Here is a 21,843-nt window from a genome sequence, read left to right as displayed (position 1 = left end):
GCTATACTGCCCTTCCACCTTGTCTCCTGGATACAAATGATGTTCTGCCTACTCCTTGCCATCATGTCATCCATTTTCAAGCTCCATCCTGTCAGTGAAACTACACTGCAACAATTTTTAGTTCATGCTTAACAGGTTGACTGGTTTTATGTCCAGCTTTCACTTAACAGAGCTATCCCAAGTAACCCAAGCTGGGCAACTTGATACTAGCGAGCAAGCAGCTTATTGACCGAGGGCTGCTGGAGGTTATGGCAAGTGCACACTGGTTAATAGGGGCACATATACCCCTCCTACTGTTAGAATGGGTCCTTGGCTTAGGATGGAGTAGGTTGAGTGCTCAACTCACTTATCACCGGCAAATACCCATGTCCATTTGACGACATTAGTCAACATGACCAATTTACCTACAGCCTTATTTTACACCACTGAATGGCTAGCCCTGCCACAGTGCGCAATCTGTGATACATGTCCTCCTATCTCTAGGATATTGTACACCACAGTAGATTCCCAAAAGTGGTTGGTCAATACAACACCTCCTCCTATAGGTCACCTACTAGAGTCTGTACTGCTACCCACAATTCCACTCTTCTTCAGCATGTTTTTGGGAGGTAGGAGGAACCCCGCAGAGACACAGGGAGAACATGCAACCTCCATACAGGCATTGTCCAGAGGTCAAGATCAAACCTTGTACTTTGTATAGGTGAGGTGAAAATCTTAACCATTATGCCGGCTAAATGTGTGTTTGGATCTATGTCAGATGGTCGAGTTTTCAGAAACTGAAAATTCATATGGTCGAGAACATAATAATAAAAAAAAAACCCACAAAAAATGCCTTTTTTACATTGCCCCCCCTGCATCCCATACACCCCTTAAAAATTGTATATACCAACTACAAGATCGCAGTACAATGAGGAAAAGGGTACGTTTCCCGATCCGCAGTGTACCACGATCTCCATTCAAAAGCTTTGGGTTTTCAAAAACTCGATCATATGGTCTCGACCATATGAATTTCAAGTTTCTAAAAACTTGATCAACAGATAGGGACCCTCGTCTTTATATACATATATGTATGTATGTATATATATATATATATATATATATATATATATATATATATACAGACACACACACACAGATATATATATATAAATAAATATACACACACACATTTTATATATATATATATATATATATATATATATATATATATATATATATATATATATATAGATCCCCCTCACAATCTCAAATTACTGAATGTGCGAAATTCAGTAACTCAAGACTGTAAAGTCGAAAACCCATAAGCGCAAATTCAAATATCTCAAATTCGCACTTATGCATGTCAGCTACGGGATGGGAAGTGTGTGAGTCGGGATATTTTATGGAAGTTAAGGTAAGTGAGTGTATGTGTGTGTTTTGAAAGTTGTGTGTGTTGGTTAGATGGGAGTATGAGTGTGAGTGCTGGATGTGTCTGTATTTGTGTGTGTGTGTGTGTGTGTGCGAGGCAGTGTAAAATGTCTGTGTGGTGTTTTTTACTTTGTGTATTAGTGCGATCTCAAAGTTAGAATATATAAGTAGGGGGGTGTGGGGGCGCAGCCCCCCAGATGGGGGGGGTGCAGGGGGGCTTGTCCCCCTGCGTGCATGTAGTGTAGGGCTTGTAGTTTATGTGATGTGGGTTTTATGGTGTGCGTGTTGTGTGATGTATATGTTCTGTATGTTCAGGGTTTTTTGTTTTCGTGCTTGTGGGTTTCGGGATTTTTGTTGATTCGACTTTACAGTTTAGAGTTACTGAATTTCGAGCATTCAGTAATTCGAGATTGTGAAGGGGAACCATATATATATATATATATATATATATATATATATATATATATACACATACACACATATTTATGAGTGTGTTTTAAATGATCATTGACCCAAATATTGACATTCATAACAGTGACAAAAAATTTTGAAACCACAAACATGGAAATGCTACTCATGTGTGTTGAGCGATAATCTCAGCACATGCAAAATTGCAAAAAAAAACATCTATTTTTTTCAGGGGAACAAGCCCACCTGCAAATTATATATTAACTCCATGATTGCACAATATTGGTGAAAGAGCATAACTCAAACCCATGAAATGTCTGGTCTTTTACGCCTTCTACCATCTCTTTAGTCTACTAAATTCTATTGACTAAACAGATGTTGACCAAACCAACATTCGATGAAAATTATATGATTCCCATATTTATTTACTGTGTATGTATATATATATATATATAGAGAGAGAGAGAGAGAGAGAGAAGCAGATAATATATTTATTTATTTAACATTTGTTTACCAGGTAAGTCTGACATGAAACAAGACAATTTTCAGCAGAGGCCCAGGGAGAAATGTTCCAGATGCATGTCTTTGTAATCTGGGAGGAAACCAGAGCACCCGGAAGAAATCCACAGGAATACAGGATAGCGCATGCAGACTCCACACAGAAGGCACTCTAGATAAGAATCAAACCGGAGAACCTCTTGCTGTGAGGCGACAATGCAAACCGCTGCACCACTGTGCCATATATACATACATATATATATATATATATATATATATATATATATATATAGGAGAAACAGCACATTTTGTCAAACATTTTAATGCCTACACAAGTGACTGACTGAATATAATCTAAATGAATGCTTCAAACCAGCACAAGTTATATTTATTAAAATAAATATTTTCTGTCATTGTCTAAACACAGTTTTAATACTAATTGAGGCATTTAGATGACTTTTTTATCAGCATTCAGTCATGTAATCCACTTGTACTCAGCCACTTCTTTACCAAATGTAATATCACCATCCCTCAAATTAGGTGACAGTATACTTATAGAGATAGATAGATAGATAGATAGATAGATAGATAGATAGATAGATAGATAGATAGATAGATAGATAGATAGATAGATAGATATGTGGGTGTGAGAGTCAAAAGACCCCCAAGGGAGATCAGGGTGCTTTCATCCTGGAAAAAAAGATGCATTCTAAGAGGAGGATCAGATTTGCTTTAGTTTAAGGAAGCCATATGTCTCATGTATGTAGATAAAGTTTCCTAAAATAATCAATGTGACAGGCAAAACAAGTTCAAGTGCGATTCATGCATTAAAGTCAATATTCTTAAGACAAGGAATACCTGATATTATCATATCCAACAACGGACTGCATTACACAAGTCATGAATTCCGAAGACTTGTATATGAGTGGGAACTCAGGCATATAATGTACAATCCCATAGACAAGTGCAGAAAAATATCCAAATAGCAAAAAAATCTTATGAGAAAGGGCAGTAACAACTGCCATGAAGACTGCCATCTACCAGCTCAGTTTTTAATAAGCAGAAGATCAAGAAGCAAGTTACCTACTTGAGAATATTTTGCTGATGCCTGTTAATAAATCCAAAGTAAAGGAAATGACGGAAAGAAATCATCAATTACAGAAATATTTCTATGATAGAAACTCCAGAAGATAGCCAGATTCAATGGATATGGAAATTTGTAGCCTGAAGCCGAAGTAATGGCTGAAGCAGTTGAACCAAGGTCCTGTGTTACTTATAAGGTAGATGGAATGTCATAGAGGTGCAAATGAAGAAATTTATATAAGGCAAACACATTAAAGATCAAGGAAGAAAAACAATCAAGACTACAAACAATCCGTATCATTGCAGTAAACTTGTGACTTCCAGAATTGTAATAGTCAAGAGCTGTAGAGACAGACGTCTCTGTCTGTGTCCCCAAGAAGAGTTGTAGAGCAGCACTTATTGTCCCAAAAGGAAGGTAAGATACCCAGAGTGAATAGTTCTATTAAATCTTCCAGATTTTGAAGACTAATGAAGAAACCAGGCAAACAATTAGACAAGCTGTAGATGAAGCTGCATTTATTGAAATATGTATTGAATGTAAACAGCCCACCAGGTTTGGGCTTTCTTCCTTCACTTCAGGGATAACCTTAAGTAGATGTCCAGGGGCAGCACAGCCTACAGGCCTAAAAGATAGCTATGCTGGCTCTGCTTTGGTACAAGTGGTAACATGAGCATGTTTGAAGACAGCTTGCAGCTTTTCATGTTGAAACTGACCAAGGAATGGGAAAGTATAACAGCTATTCCCCTAGCAACTGCTAATAAATGTCACTTTGTCCCATGAATCTGTGTCATCTGGGGTAACTAATGTCTCCAGAAGTAGGTGGTGTGCTAGGGATACTCAATTAGGAAGATGGTGGAAGATGGCTGAATGTGATGGGGTTTGGATGAATACTATGGTCTGGATGGATCCAGAAAAAGAATAAATAAGAAAGGAAATAAATGACCATGCTAAGGCAGAGAGAGCCTAGAGTGCTAGAGAGGAGCTGATACCCATTTTGAACACAACTAAAATAGAAAAGTACTCTTTTCTGACTCATAAGGACTGAATTACTGTGTTTTGTAGAAGGACTGTTTCTGTGTGAGGTGGGAAACACCAGTTACATGGCTTTAAAGGGCCAGTCCAAAGCTCTAAGCAGTACAAGTTTTATAGTGATATGATGGAGTCTTTATATCTAGTAATGATCAGGTACCAGCTACAAGGTTAACGGAAAACAAAAAGGTGGACTGGTCAGGGCTCTACTAGATGAAGGGGACAGGCAAGGAGTTACAGAAATAGCCAGCATGAGAAGCATAATAACTTAGGGTTTTAGACTTCTAGCTATCACACAGGCAAAGGCTAGGGTAGCCTCTCTATCTAACAATAAAACAACAGAAAGTAACCCATTTTTTAGGAAGCCTACTAACCTCCATAGGATAATTTCCTAATGCACAAGTGTGATGTACATTGTACATCACAATGCAAGGTTGTGTCCACTTCTTAGAAGAAGGAAATACTGTCTTCCACATCCACCCTGAGCAGGGCAAGAACTATGAAGGGAAATGTATATGATGGTTGCTTTTAGTTAGCAAAGCAGCAAGCCGCAATACAAGCTGACATTTTTTCATTCTTTCTAGTACAATCCGAAATGCCAGAAGAAAAATACACAGCATGTTTGTAGGCTGATGTTGGACTCTGATGTCCTGATTTCTTCCTGGTAAGAGAATCTCATTTTCTCATCAAAATGAGCCACCACCATGTCTTTATCCTGTGACTAAAAAGTAATGGCTTGGGAGGGCAAGCCCAATGAATCACTTTTTGCATCTGTGGTCACATTAAATGTTTAAATGCTAGAGCCATCTGGCATGTTCAAGTGAGAGGAGTCAATCTATAGATGAAGCTGGGTTTAAGTCACATCTGTCTAAATTTCATGGACAAAGGAACAGCCTGCTTTTTTGTAGATGAGGAATAGCATCAGTCTATTTACAAGCAAGCTTACTTCTTAAACTAGCTTATTTTAATACCAACTGATCACAAGGAGAGTAATGCATTCACGAAGGTGGACTGGACTGCTAGTGATGCCTTTTGAATCATAATCAGCGCTGTAGAGGTGTGTCTAAAGACATAAAAATTGGACATCTTCAAGGAAGGAAAATGGAATTACATTCTGCTGTGACTTTATCTGATGCATCTAAAGTAAAAAATGGAGTTTCCAAGGCAGACATCTTTGCAGCATTCACAACAGATCAGGAGTACTCTGGTGCCCTTCAGCAAGGGGCAAGACTTAAGTTCCGAGCACAAAAAAGCCAGTGTTGTTGCACTGTGAATGGGGAAAATGGTAAGCTTAAGTGTCTGTAGTGTACAAAATGGTAAGCTTAAGTGTCTGTAGTGTACAAAATGGTAAGTTTGTCTGTAGTGTACAAAATGGTAAGCTTAAGTGTCTGTAGTGTACAAAATGGTAAGCTTAAGTATCTGTAGTGTACAAAATGGTAAGCTTAAGTGTCTGTAGTGTACAAAATGGTAAGCTTAAGTGTCTGTAGTGTACAAAATGGTAAGTTAAGTGTCTGTAGTGTACAAAATGGTAAGCTTAAGTGTCTGTAGTGTACAAAATGGTAAGCTTAAGTGTCTGTAGTGTACAAAATGGTAAGCTTAAGTGTCTGTAGTGTACAAAATGGTAAGTTTGTCTGTAGTGTACAAAATGGTAAGCTTAAGTGTCTGTAGTGTACAAAATGGTAAGTTTGTAGTGTACAAAATGGTAAGCTTAACTGTCTGTAGTCTACAAAATGGTAAGCTTAAGTGTCTGTAGTGTACAAAATGGTAAGTTTGTCTGTAGTGTACAAAATGGTAAGCTTAAGTGTCTGTAGTGTACAAAATGGTAAGCTTAAGTGTCTGTAGTGTACAAAATGGTAAGCTTAAGTGTCTGTAGTGTACAAAATGGTAAGTTTGTCTGTAGTTTACAAAATGGTAAGCTTAAGTGTCTGTAGTGTACGAAATGTTAAGCTTAAGTGTCTGTAGTGTACAAAATGCATCATGTTCTAATTCCAAAATAAGCATGTAGGTAGGATAGCCTTTGATGGTGGCAGTGGAGATTATTCAAATGCATGTAAGTGTGCATGCAATCCTACCTCAGTTATGGGTAATACACCATAGAACATAAGTTGGATGTCAGTCATGAAGTTATGGGCACTGTAACACAAGGATATTTGGCAGCTGGTAGAAGTTTACATGGGTGTAAAGTCAGTCCAGATACTAGCATGAATATCTTTATGCCAGAGCAGATGATGTTAAAGTGGTTTCATTTACAGTGATGGTGACTTTAGAGGGGCAGTTGTGGCATTCCTCAGGGAAGCTAGTGTGCCAAGGCTAGCAAGGCAGTATGAAGTCTGAAAGATATCTGTCCCAGAAACTGTAGATCAATTTGAAGATCACATAACTTGCTGAGATGCCAGCCAACATGTGGACCAGCAGAAGAAGAAGAGCAAGAGGCTACTTGAAGAAAAGGACTGACTTGCTTATAGCATGTGAGCACAAATATGAGAAGTACTATCTGTATCACTCACTAAAGTCAACAAACAAAGATGAGGCAGCAAGTCTAAATTTTTGTATTTGTTCTTCCTCCTACCAGCAAATATTTTAATGAAGACATGGCTTCCAAGCATGCTGCAAAAAAATGAGAATGAATTAGTTTATACAGCAGCTGATTATGCAATTTTTCTAGCCTAATCTTTTGCAGACCATTTTAAGCATAGCCAATTTCCCGTCAAAGGTGAGAATCAAACCCTGTACCTTCTGTCTGTGAAGCAAATACTTTAGCCATCATGGCAAACCTGAAAACCAACAGTTGCACAATGCTAAGACAAAAGAAAAGGAACAGTTTCTGAAATAGCAAATGAATGTCATGAAGATGTTACTGATAATCAGATATTTCCAAATAAGTAGTGGTTAAGGAAATGAAATGGGTACGAACCATGTACTTCAACAGATTTGCAAAGCAATGAAGTAAATGGCCCTTACAATGTGCACTCCTAGTTAACGACAATTCCACTTTAGTGCTAGTACCTGGTAAAAAAGTCCTAATGCTACTACCTGCTAAAGTTACCTCTTTGGAGTAATTAGATGGGATTGGTTTACACACCAAATATTAAGGAACAAAAGAGTCAGAGTAGGTGCCATTAAAGCAAAGTTTCATACTGCTATATTTCACAGGTGTGTGTGTGTGTGTGTGTGTGTGTGTGTGTGTGTGTGTGTGTGTGTGTGTATGTGCGCATGCGCACATGGAAAGAAATATATAAATATTTGCTAAAAACATTTGTTCCCATTGACTGTTCCTAATTTTTAATGTTAAACAAGTTTGGTACTGTACCAACTAATTGGTTTGTTTCTCCAAACAGAATGAAAAGCTTCACTTGCTGGTAGATCGAGAAAAGGTGAAACTGAAGAAGCTGGATGATGAGCACACAATGGAACTTAAAGAGTGGAAAGACAGACTCATTGCCAGGAAAGAGGTAAGAACTCTGATTGATTTAGCCCATTGTCACAGAAAGAACATGAAAGCCTTTGCTTCACATCTCTCAAGTATCTGACAGCTGTACAACTATAACGGGATTAAGAGTTTTTGAATTCTACAACTGAAGAAGTTAGTGTGAAGTATAAATAAACTTGTGCTATACTTAGTGATATTACAGTTGTACTGCTTTACTTCTGTCTTCTTCTTCACCATCAAAGCTGGAAAAAGTTAGTTAACACTTCACATTTGTCACTGTTAGATGACCATCCCCTCATTGATCTTTTGGGCTCAAATGAGAATTACCAGTTGGTACTGTTCTAAAGTTTACCCTGAAACAATCATCCATCTGTGTATGTGTTTATGTAGTTACAGTTGGTAGAATTTACATTCCATATCAGCTTTTGTACTGTGTTGTACAAATGCTTACACAAACTATTAAGAAAACAGACCATTCTAGAGGATTACCAGCTACTTATTAAGTATACAGATTTTAATGCAGGCCAACTCTTTTCAAATGGCAGTAAGCAAGGGACAAGTGAAAGGATTGTTATTGCATTTATAAACTTCACTGCAAAAGTCTCCTTTAACCCATTATATTCCTGTCAGTGCTGAACAGCTTATACAAATTATTGTATTCTCACGTCTGTCTCACACACACACACACACACACACACACACACACACACACACACACACACACACACACACACACACACACACACACACACACACACACACACACACACACACACACAATCTCACAACCATCAGCACTGCTGTCAATTGAATGTCCTATACAGCCAGTCATGTGGGAGCATTTTTCAAGCATTTATCAGGTTATATAGTGTTCTGCTTCCTTACCCTATGGCAGTCTGAGTGAGCAGTAGTCCTATAGTACAGGTTTTTAGGCAATTTTGACATGCACCCTTACAGGCACACACACACACAGCGGTAGCGTTGTTACCTCACAGCAAGAGGTTTTCCTGTTCAATTCTCGGCTGGAGTGCCTTCTGTGTGGAGTCTGCATGTTCTCCCCGCGGTCGAGTGGCCTCCGAAAGACATGCGTGAATGGGCATGCCTTTGCTGAAGGTTGGGCGTCAGGCTGGCAACTCGGCACCATAAAAAGCGACTGCCAAGCATTAGCAGACCGGAGTTCCGCTGTGGCAACCCCTAACCGGGAAAAGCCGAAAAGAAAGAGAGACCCTTACAGGCACACACACACACACACACACACACACACACACACACACAGCGTTTGGTACAGCATGTACATTCTGCTTGGTGAGTACTTGTTTTTGACCTTTATGTTGCACTTTGTGAGACAGCTAGCTGTTTGGTTGGTATCAGTCTTGCAGTGGATTGAGTTGCCATCTATCCCCCAGGATAAGTGAGACTGCTTCTGTCATTCACTTCAGCTTGCCTCACTGGCTCCTCCAGCTCCTGGACCACTAATTTATCCCAGGTCATCTGAGTTGTAGTCTATGCAGCCATGGATCAAGCTTCGTGCCGAACTTGTAGTAGACGGTACCACTCATACTGACCCTGAGGATATCGCCAACCCTCTAGCAGACAGATTTGATGCGAACTTCACCTCCCTGTTCCCACCAGACATACCCCAAAGCATACCTGTCACTGGTCCTCTACCTAGTATCTCCAAACAGCAGGTTAGAACCACATTCACCATGATCAAAAAGACAGCCTCTAGGTGACTGGATAAGATCCCAGGCTGCCTACTAAATGGTCTAAAACAGGACATAGCAGAATCACTTGGCACTCCATTCAACCACAGTCTAAGTACTGATTTTGTCCCAGCAGAGTGGAAAAGAACAACAATAATTCCCTTGCACAAAAGGGGTCTATCAACTGACCCTGGGAACTATAGACCCTTAAGCCTAACTGGCCTTATCTGCAAGGCAATGGAGAGAATCATCATGGACCTTATCAACAAAGACATAGATGATCTTCAAACTTTTGACCCAACCCAATTTGGCTTCATTAAGGGTAGATCATGCTTATTAAACCTATTGGACTTCTTCAAGAAAGTCACCAAAGCCCTGGATGAAGGCAAAACAGTACATACATCCTATCTTGACTTAGCTAAGGATTTTAACAACCCCCACTCAGACATCATTGAAAAACTCACCCAGCTGGGAATTAACCCATATGTCACTAGATGGGTAGTCAACTGGTTCACCAACAGAACACATACAGTCAGAGTTGAGGATTCTACCTCTACCAGCACACCAGTTACCAGTGGGTACTACAAGAATCTGTGCTGGACCCTCTACTGTTTGGAATCTATTTCTCAGAAGTCCAGGTGAAAATAGATGGTCTGTGGCTTACCAAGATCGCCAATGACTGCAAACTGAGTGCAATCACTGAGTCCCCCACTGATGTTGACATACTACAAAAAGGGCTTACACAGACAAATGATTGGTGCCAAAGCTACAGACTTAAACTAAATGCAAAAAATGCATTATCATCCCTTTCAGGAAAGGGAAAGTCCCTGAAAATTACAATACTTAGCACAAACCCTCTGGTGAGAGATTTGGGAGCACAGGCTGATAGCAACCTTAACTTTGATCACCATGTGTCCACAGAGGTAAGGAAGGCTTTCTATGTTGCACATTTTATAAGTAAGAGTATAGTATCCAGAGCTTAGGATGTTATAACTCCCCTGTACTCATCCCTCATCAGACCACTAATAGAGTACAACACTCCTTCTGTATGCACCTCACCAGACACCTGCAGCAGCTGGACAGACTTCAGAGATTTCTCACCAAGAAAATTCAGGGCCTTCAACACATGACCTACATGGACAGACTGAAGGCCCTGTCATTGTACTCTGTGTCTTATAGGCTGCTGAGAGGCAACTTGTGCCTGGCCTACAGAACAGTCTCAGACCCTGCTGTAATAGAAATGTTGCACATCCGCAGGTCAAATGGGACAAGATTCACTTGGGATCTTAACCTAACCTGCAACATTAACAGGATATGCTGGAGAGACAGATATGTCTCCCAGAGATTGCCACTCCTCTGGAGCAAACTCCCAGTTCACGTAAAACAGAGCTCCTCAATGACTCTATTTAAGCGTGACTTAAACAACTGGATGGGAGACCATAAATTTACCCTGGGGGTGTCACCTATGTCCCTCTTGGATAAGGGCAGTCAGTGCTGATCATAGACTTGCACTGCAAATATAGACCTTACAACATGGTCAATAAGGGAACAAGGGCATAACATGGCTAGGCTTATAAAGGCCCTAGGGCCAATAACCTACTAATCTCCTATGAACGTATGAATCTACGGATAGGTCATTACTTGTGAGCGTACATGTTTAATGGTTGAAAAACATCATGTGTTGGTTAACTGCATCCAGTTGTTGCAGCTAGCCACTATGAAGTGGGCTCTCCATTTCCACCTCCTCTATCTATTTTGACCCATCTCTGTTTCTTTAAATGCTATTGACATATGCTATAGTACCTTCTCTGACTGGTTATTTCAGGGGCATAACACTTGCCTGTAGAAAAAAAAAAGCTTCCTTAAATGATACCTGATTTGTCAGCTGTCCTTTACTTTGACAGTAGTGTAATTCCTTATCATGTCTCCCTATTCTCCGATTTCTAAGTAGAAATGCCTAATGCATACAGAGTTTCTTTGTATTGCAGTCTCACTCATCTCCCTTTATCATCCTAGTGGATCTCCACTGCACAACCTCCACCAAATTCATGCTTTTCCTCTGTAAGATCTCTGAACCTGTGCATGTAATTCAAGGGGGTTATATTACAACACCCTAGAAAGTGAACTAAAGAAACATTTTTTTAGTCCAACCCTCCCTGTGTATCACAACATTCTACTGACCTTCAACAGAACTTGCCCATGGTGTGCTGACTGACTGGACCTAAAGTTATTCATTCTCTTATCTTTTTTCTTCTTCAGTTTTCTCTGCATCCACACTGTCACATATGGGGGTTCATACGTTAAGGCAAATCACAGTACGTAAAAGAATTCTAGATAGCAAAGCAAATCCCCATAAATTAATAGTGGTTAACAGAGGACCCTACTTGTACACATCTGTGGTATCACGCAGATGTGCACGGAAGCTTCTTGGCATATTGGTAAAACTCAGGGGTCAGGACAGATTCAAAAGAATGAGTCCACATTAATAATGATTAACTTCAATACACACAAGGAGATATACTCACCAAAAGACAGTTACTGAACAACTCTCCCTTGTAAACTCGTTACCTTTCAAAATACTACCAAAGTTCTTATAAAAACTGACCACTGCTAATATATAACATAGAACTGCAAATGGGACAAAGGATGAAAGTTACATAATTCCTGTAATGCATAATTCATCACCCTCTACTTCCAGATTTTTCCTGATTCACTCTTGACCGATGGCCAGCTTGTGCTCATATGCAGTAGGAGTCACTGATACATTTCTGTGGAGAAACAGACTTGGAGAGTCACTGTGGGTCTCCTGTCTGATAGCAGCATTGAATAGGTGTTTGGCTACCAAATCTTTTGCCAGAAAATTCTCAATATTGAGTTAAGACTAACAGATGCCTTTTAGAGCTACCTCTATAACTTAGAACTTAAAACAAAGACAGAATTCTTTGGGAGAAGTGATGGGCTCAGGATGGGGTAGATGGGGCAGTACTTTTCAAAATTTTATCACCCCATTTTTATAGGTAGCACAGACTTAATTCCTACCACTTACTTGTATTAAATGCACTTCCATTTAAAAGTGTACAAGCTATGACAGCATTTTGTTTTTACACCAGTGGCCATACATGGAGTATTAATATACATCAGCAGTGCATTTACAGCAATATTATTATTTGCAATGCATTAAGTAGATAACATTCTAACATATTATGTGAACTTACATAAACACACACACACACACATATATATATATATATATATATATATATATATATATATACACACACACACACACACACTTAAAAGCAGCACATTACTGATAGTCTAATGTTTGATCAATAGTGTATAATTATTGAGATTTGTGTTGAAGTTTGAAGACTGCAATATCGCAGGAGTTTCTCCTTACCCTGAGACAAAGAAATTTACAAATTAGTATATGTAAATATCAAAAGTACTTTCAAAGGACTTTTTTAGATTCAGAAATCTGTTAAACAGATGTCACTCTTTTTTGAGATTATACGTATGGGCACTGATCACATGACTTTCATTTTGGGTTCTCCCTCTTGTTTCATTCATAGTCATGGGATATGCTGAGTGCCGTTTCCTTTTCTTTGCAACACAGTAAGTTAATATGGTTGGTATTAAGGACTGTTTCTATGTTCTAAATGGATTTTTTGACTCATGGTTATTAAATATACTGTGTAATGTCTGTGATCCATTATTACTGTGGCCTACCCCATAAATATACGTATGAAAACGCTCACACACTCAGACAACTGCTAGTTTCCTTTTCATTTCCCTGTGTTTGATCAGCTGATCAATTTTTTTCAGAATCAAGAAAGGTAACTTGGAAAAGCATAAAGACTTACAAATATATATTTTTTACAGAGATTTCCTTCTCACGCTCCCCTACCTTATGTATACCAGTTCTATGGTCAGTTTGCCATTGAGAAAAGTGAAAAAACTCACCGCAGTGTACCACTGTCTCACTCCATATAAACCAGTGCAGTTTCAACAAATCATGACAAAATGCAATTAAAGAAAATTCACTCAGTGGAGAGTGTCTAGTTGCATTGCAAGTTTGCCCTTCCTTCTTAGTTTGGCTGCATATTTTTTCTATATGTGATAGAGACCTGCTGGCATATGCAATCACCCTCTGGGTTCCCATTTTGTATATGGCTTAATACTGTTTCAAGAATTCCAGGGCTTGCATCTGCTTGCAGCAGTATAGGGCTGCTTTAATGAAAATAAGATATTACACTGTCTGAGGTCACTTCTTTCTTCAGCTTTTCTGGGGTTATTGCTGCTTTCTACACAATTATATTAAATATCTTTCCTCATCAGCTGTCTTAATGTCGCTATAGTTTTGATGAAGTTTTTATAAAGCTGTAATGATAATTAGCCATTCTTAGAGGTCACTAGCTGAAGTGGTCATCTCATGTATTGAACTTGCATTCTTGGGGGATAGTGGTATGCCATTACTGGAAAATATAAATCCATAAATCTCAGGATTACGTTTATCAGGTTCACATTATTCTTTAGTAGGAGCAAGACCATTCTATACTCGCCTTTCTTCGAGTTGTATCAAGTTGTCATAGCTGACATAAAGTACAATGTCATCACTAAGATCTTTGCATTTTGTTTCCTGTATGTATGCATATATGAGAGAAAGACAGTGAGAGCACTAGTTTATACAGAATTCCTAAAGCATATACATCTCAACTGCTTCACATGCTGTTCATTCAAATCTGTGCTGAATCCAGGCAATGTTTGTTGTTTCACTATCTTGGTGGGATGATGCTCCAGGAAGAGGGAACAAGTCTTGAAAATGCCTTTTTTCCTTGGCTAATCTGAATCTAGGGCTGACTAAGTTTGTGGTCTCATCTTGGTTTTTTCCAAGTGAGTAGATTTGATCTTTGGTAGGCAGTTTTGCAATGAGGGGTGGACATTGATGAAGGATAACTATCCTGAATAATGTAAAGGATTATAAAAGTGAGTAGACTTGATCGTTGGTAGGTAAGTTTGCTATGAGGGGGGGATTGATGAAGGATAACCACCTTGAATAACAAAGGATTATAATTAGGTCTCTAACCGTAACCTGCTTATTATGTGTTCAGACATGGATGCCAACGAATTAATCTTAAGACTGAAGCTTGAGAAGTGGATCTTGGCATCAATGTTGAGAGCACATAATATTAAGTTATGATGGGAGATCTGATCATAATTCTTTGTAGTGCATGGAGATTTATCTGCTCCTCATACTACTAGTTACAGGAAAATAAAATAAAGCAAAAAAATGCAAAATGTTGTACCAGTAAAAACCAGTAAAGCAGTTGGGAATCGCTTTATGTCCATACATATTCTCTGTCTAAGGGAAGCAGTTGGTTCCAGATATATTTTAATGGCTGTAATGTTGTAGACAGCATCCAGAAATGGAGTTGAAATGAAGCCATTTTATGTCCTGTCCCTGTTGTTTACAGGCCAGCACTGTCACCTTTAGGTCCCTTACACCAGACATAATCTTAACAATGTGTAGGGGGTACTTAACAATTGTTAAGCACCCTTCTAAGCATTGTTAAGATCAGGTCTTGTACTAGAGTAGTGCAGAGGCAGGGTTTCAGTTAACTCATACTGAAGTGTTATCATGGTACACCTTGCAATATATGTAACTTAATGGTAGGCTGACTGTAATTTGTACTGGTAGCTAGTTGAATGTTCCTAAAAGGTCACAGTGATGTATTTGGTGGCCTGCTAGCAGTGCAAATCAGCACATTTTGTTTTGGGCCATTTGAATAATGTGAGTATTTTCTCAGACAGAAGGATGAGCAAGGGTAGGCCATATTCAAGTTTAGGAATAAGAACATTCCTGGCTATGCTTGGAAGTGTTTACATAGGCATTTTATACCCCAAGCAGACTCAAAATAATTTTTCCTCAGGTAGATAGCAAATGTTGAAGGTGGGACGGAGAAGAAAAAGGGAACTGGGAATGTATGTTTTTTAAACAACTTTATTGAATTCCCACTTGTGAGATAGGTACATTTGCATTCATATAAAATTAATCAAAGTGTATTAACAAGTTAAAATTAACAAACATTATGCTTCACATATGTTGCAATATATCATGTAACCTAAGCAACATTACATACATTATTAATTTCTTGCCCCATTTTTAAACAAGAAACATCTTTATTAAACCATCACTTATGACATAAGCAATCATACATTTATACAAATGAAAACAAACCACACTGACACAATTCTAGTTGCAAGCATTTTACATCACAAACCATATTGACACACTCCCAGTTGCAAACATTATACATAACTTATAATCTACCCAATCATTTTCAGTCAAATGTTACATAGCTCATTTAAGTCCTGCCTTTTTTTAAACCTCATTTCTCCTCGTATGTATTGTTCCCACAATTCCAATTTTTCCTATGTAGTTTGCTCCTACCTTTTTCTTCTTTCGGCTGCTCCCATTAGGGGTCACCACAGCAGATCAACTGTTTCCATTTCTTCCTGTCCTCTGCATCTTGCTCTGTCACACCAACCACCAGCATGTCTTCTTTCACCACATCCATAAACCTTATATTAGGCCTTCCTCTTTTCCTGTTACGTGGCAGCTTCATCCTTAGCATCTTTTTCCCAATATACTCTGCATCCCTCCTCAGCACATGTCCAAACCAATGTAATCTTCCCTCTCTGGCTTTGTCTCCAAACCTTCCAACCTAGGCTGACCCTCTAATATACTTATTACTAATCTTGTCCATCCTCGTCACACCCAGTGCAAATCCTAACATCTTCAACTTTGCCATGTCAAGCTCTGACTCCTGCCTTTTTGTCAGTGCCACTGTCTCCAAACCGTATAACATAGCTGGTCTCACGACCCTCTTGTAGACCTTCCCTTTCACTCTTACTGGTACTCATCTGTCACAAATCACTCCTGACACTCTTCTCCACCCACTCCATCCTGCATGTACTCTCTTCTTCACCTCTCTTCCACACTCACCATTACTCTGAACTGTTGATCCCAAGAACTTAAACTCATTCACCTTCCCCACCTCTACTCCCTGCATCCTCACCATTCCAGTATCCTCCCTCTCATTCACACACACATATTCTGTCTTAGTCCTGCTGACCTTCATTCCTCTTCTCTCTAGAGCATATCTCCACCTCTCCAGGGTCTCCTCCACCTGTTCCCTACTCTCACTAAAGATCACAATGTCATCTGCAAACATCATAGTCCACGGGGACTCCTGTCTGATCTCGTCTGTCAAGCTGTCCATCATCATTGCAAATAAGAAAGGTCTCAGAGCTGATCCTTGATGTAATCCCACCTCCACCTTAAACGCATCCGTCACTCCCACCGCAGACCTCATCACTGTCACACTACCATCGTACATATCCTGTACCACTCTTACATACTTCTCTGACACTCCCGACTTCCTCATACAATACCACAACTCCTCTCTAGGCACCCTGTCATATGCTTTCTCTAAATCCACAAAGACACAATGCAACTCCTTCTGACCTTCTCTGTACTTCTCCATCAACACTCTCAGAGCAAACATCGGATCTGTAGTGCTCTTTCCTGGCATGAACCCATACTGCTGATCACTAATCATCACCTCCCTTCTTAACCTAGCTTCCACTACTCTTTCCCATAACTTCATGCTGTGACTGATCAGTTTAATCCCTCTGTAGTTACTACAGCTCTGCACATCACCCTTACTCTTAAAAGTCGGTACCAAAACACTTGCTCTCCATTCCTCAGGCATCCTCTCACTTTCCAAGATTTCATTAAACAATCTGGTAAAAACCTCCACTGCCAATTCACCTAAACACCTCCATGCTTCCACAGGTATGTCATCTGGACCAACAGCCTTTCCGTTCTTCATCCTCTTCATAGCTATCCTTACTTCCTCCTTGCTAATCCAATGCACTTCATGATTCAATATCCGCACATCATCCAACCTTCTCTCCCTCTCATTCTCTTTATTCATCAACCCCTCAAAGTACTCTTTCCATCTGCTCAACACACTCTGCTCGCTTGTGAGTACGTTTCCCTCATTATCCTTTATCACCCTTACCTGCTGTACATCTTTCCTAGCTCGGTCCCTCTGTCTAGCCAATTGGTACAGGTCCTTTTCTCCCTCCTTAGTGTCCAACCTTTTATACAACTCTTCATACGCCTTATCCTTAGCCTTCGCCACCTCTCTCTTTGCCATGCACCTCATCTCCTTATACTCTTGTCTACTTTCTTCATCTCTTTGACAATCCCACTTCTTCTTCACCAACCTCTTTCTCTGTATACTCTCCTGTACTTCTTCATTCCACCACCAGGTCTCCTTGTTCTCCTTCCTCTGCCAGATGTCACACCAAGCACCCTTCTAGCCATCTCTCTTACTAGCTCTGCTGTAGTTACCCAGCTATTTGGTAACTCTTCACTACCACCCAGTGCCTGTCTTAACTCTTCCCTGAACATCACCTCACAATTACCCTTTTTCAATTTCCACCATTTGATCCTTGGTGCTGCCCTTACACTCATCCTCCTCTTCTTGATCACCAATGTCATCCTACAAACCACTATCCTATGCTGCCTAACTACACTTCCCCCTGCCACCACTTTACAGTCTCCAATCTCCTTCAGATTGGCCCTTCTACATAAGATATAATCTACCTGTGTGCATCTTCCTCCACTCTTGTATGTCACCCTATGCTCCACCCCCCTCTTGTTAAAATATGTATTCATCACAGCCATGTCCATCCTTTTCGCAAAATCCACTACCATCTGACCTTCTGCATTCCTTTGCTCAACACCATACCTACCCATCACTTCCGCATCCCCTCTGTTCCCTTCACCAACATGCCCATTGAAATCTGCTCCAATCACCAGTCTCTCACCCTTGGCTACAGTCATTACCACTTCATCCAACTCACTCCAAAATTTTTCTTTCTCATCCATCGCATACCCAACTTGTGGAGCATATGCACTAACAACATTCATCATTACACCATCAATTTCCAGCTTCATAAACATCACTCTATCTGACACTCTTTTCACCGCCAAAACACTCTTAGCATACTGTTCCTTAGTTCAGGATAATGCCTGTATATGGGATACTGAATATTATAACAGAGATAAAAGAATTGGAGATGAAGGAACAAATTACATAGAAATAAATGGAAATTGTGGGAACAATACATGCATAGTACTGTAATGCTCAGGAGGAGGAGGAGGAGTGAGGTTTAAGGGAAGGCAGGAATTCATCAGTGTTTTGTAATGTTGGAATGATGATAGTAGCAAATAAAATATATGGGATATATATTGTACTTAATTGGAAAAATATTAAAATGGTTTGTTTTCTTTTCTGTTAATGTATGTTTGCCTATGTCATGAGTGATAATTTATTAAAGGTGTTAAAAAAAAAACAAGCAGCATAAAAGAGTGGTGTGTATGTGCTTGGCATTGCCAAGTTGTCAGCAGCAGCCTTAACAGGGCACACATGGGAATGCTCATGTGTTGCCAGCAGCAGCCTTCATAGGGCACACGTGGGAAAGCTCATTTGTCAGGATAAGAGAAAGCAGGCCCTTGCAGTGATGCAAGAGCATAGCAGCCAGCAGCCACAAGGAGTGGTATTAAGGCATCTAGTAAAAATGTCCTGAACACTTAGTAATGATACAGATAGGAGGATAAGTACTTCTGTGTAGTTCTCCTTTCCAGAGACAATTACAATGTTCCCTTAAATGCAGGAATATATAAGCGAGGGAGGAGTGGGGAGGCAGTGAAGCCAGACCTGCTGTTGATTATAACAATGGAATCATTAAGACTTGTAGGACCACTGAATAACAGCCAAAACTTCCACAGCTGCCCGATGGCCACTCCTGTCAACTTTCACCCCTCTCTGGGAGGCTGTTTTAACAAGGAAATGAATAACCTTAAAATCTATGACAGGGCGGATAACTGCCAAGTGCAAATTAAATAAAAGCAAAAGGGAAAAAAGAAAAGTACAGTTGTGTACACTTACTATAAATGTAGATGTTCGAGTGTATTCACTGTTGCAGTCATCACATTTGGGTTATCTGCCTGCAGGTAGCCCTCAGCCAGCCTGAATACCAGAGCCTTCGCATTTCTGCTATGGATGCTGTTGCTTCTTCCTTGATGCCAGGTCGTCAGGGGTATAAAACATGCAGCCGATGCCATTACATCAGTTTTTCTTGCCCCAGATGTCAGGTGCCCCCACAATAGGAAGCTATTATATGGTATGGTACACCCTCAGCAAAAAGTAAATACACATGATATAATATATGCCAAACAAGAAGGAAAGGTAAAGACAAGAGGAGTCAGGGGGCTGGAGGGAGGGTAACCAGGACTGCAACAGTGAATACACTCGAACATCTACATTTATGGTAAGTGTACACAACTGTACTATGTTCTTTGTGAATTCACTGTTGCAGTCAAGGAAGGGAGGAGGAAGTTAGAGAGCATTAGGACCAGCTATTAATCCCTGCAATACTGCAGTGGCAAATCCAGCTCTGGATTTAGAAAAAATGGGCAAGTGGTAATGCTTGGTGAAGGTATGTACAGAGCTCCAGGTAGCAGCTTCTATGATGTCCCTGGTAGGGACCCATCTCAGAAATGCCGCAGAGGTAGATGCAGCCCTGGTGGAATGTGATCTTATCCCCTGTGGTGTAGGTTTTCCATGGTGCTTGTAGCAGAAATGGATGCAATGGGCTATCCATTTGGAAATGGTTTGCTTTGAAATAGCTTTCCCCTCTGCCCCTGCAGCAAAGCTAACTAGCAGCTGTTCAGATTTTCTGATAGGCTAAGTCCTGCCCAAATGGAATCTAAGTAGTCTGTGCACATCCAGAGAGTGCAGTATTCGTTGCCCTTGTTTTGTGGATTAAGGAAAAAAGTAGGCAAATGAATGGACTGATTTAGGGCCACAGAAGACACCACCTTGGGCATAAAGGAAGGATTAGTCCTGAGGGAAACCCTGTCCGCATGGAAGATAATGAAGGGTTCCACTGCCATGAGGGCTTGTAATTCAGACACTCTTCTAGCTGAAGTAATGGCTAGAAGGAAGGCTGTTTTCCAAGAAAGGAATATCAGCTCTGCTGTAGCAGCTGGTTCAAAGGGGGGGAGAGTGAGCTTTTCCAATACAAAGTTAAGGCCCCAGGCTGGAGTGGGAGCTATCCTGGGGGGGTCTTAAATTTTTAGCCCCTCTAAGGAATTGCTTTAGCAAGGGGTGAGAGAAGAGGGGTGGCTCAGTATTATTATGTGCTGAAATGGCAGAGGCGTGAATTTTAATTGACGATGAGGATAGGCCCTTGTGGAGCATTTCTGTTAAGAACTGTAGAATATGAGGTAAGCTGGGCACTGCTGTGCCCATCCCCTGAGCTAGGCTCCAGGAACAGTATCTTATCCACTTTTCAGCATAGGATTTTCTAGTACTAGGCCTCCTTGCCTCCAGAATGACATCCAATAGCTGTTTACTGAGGGATGCTAGAGGAGAGCTCAAGGAATTAGCCAGGCTGCAAAGTTCAGGGTTTCAAGCTGAGGGTGCAGAATCTGGCCCGCCTGCTGGGACAGCAGGGAAGGGGTCTGCGGCAGGTGCCATGGTTGTAGCAGTGTCATACTGTGCAAGAGGGGGTACCAGTGCTGGAGTGGCCAGTCTGGTGCAATCAGTATTTTCCTTAGCTTGTCCTGTTTTATCTTTAGTACGACTTTCGAGAGGAGAGGCAAAGGGGGAAAGGCATAAACTGAGAGGCTTTCCCAGGTGAAGGACAGGGCATCCACTTTCCAAGCTTGGCTGTTGGGAGTTCATGTGCAGAATTTGTGCAATCGGTAGTTTTAAGGGGAGACAAACAGGTCTACCTCTGGAGTCCACCATTTGTTCCTCAAGAGGTTGAATATTTTGGGTTCTAGTTTCCATTCGTGTGGGTCCATGAGATTTCTGCTTAGGTCATCTGCCTGAGAATTTAGCTTGCCTGGCAGGAAATGAGCTTGCAGGTGTACTTGGTAGCTCAATGCTGTGTTCCACAGAGCCATGGCTAGTCTGCAGAGAGGGTACGAGTGGGTTCCCCCCTGCTTGTTTATGTACCACATAACTGTGGTGTTGTCTTATCCTTACCAATAGTTGTTCTGGAAGAATACGGTCTTTGAAGAATGTCAGAGCATTCTGTACAGCTAACATTTCTTTTTGATTGATATGCAGGTGCATCTGTCTTGGGTTCCATCTGCCCTGAATGCACTGCCCTGCCATGTGAGCCCCTCATGCATAGTC

At 40.5% G+C, this 21,843-nt stretch overlaps 1 protein-coding gene across 2 annotated transcripts in view; it reads left to right on the top strand.

Annotated features, from left to right (window-relative positions):
* Window positions 1–21,843, top strand: part of LOC122811999 (serine/threonine-protein kinase 10-like) — a 504,844-nt gene that overhangs the window by 465,071 nt on the left and 17,930 nt on the right. For both annotated transcript variants that reach the window (XM_044084213.1, XM_044084214.1), the window contains exon 18: window positions 7,765–7,878. In XM_044084213.1, coding sequence (XP_043940148.1) covers window positions 7,765–7,878 — 114 coding nt within the window. The remainder of the gene's footprint in view (window positions 1–7,764; window positions 7,879–21,843) is intronic.

Source organism: Protopterus annectens, chromosome 9.part0 (genome assembly GCF_019279795.1).
Source record: "Protopterus annectens isolate FY-2018-M chromosome 9.part0, PAN1.0, whole genome shotgun sequence".
Classification (NCBI taxonomy): Eukaryota; Metazoa; Chordata; order Ceratodontiformes; family Protopteridae; genus Protopterus; species Protopterus annectens.
Note: the sequence above shows the minus strand (reverse complement) of the source record. Positions and strands in the feature narration are given on the sequence as shown.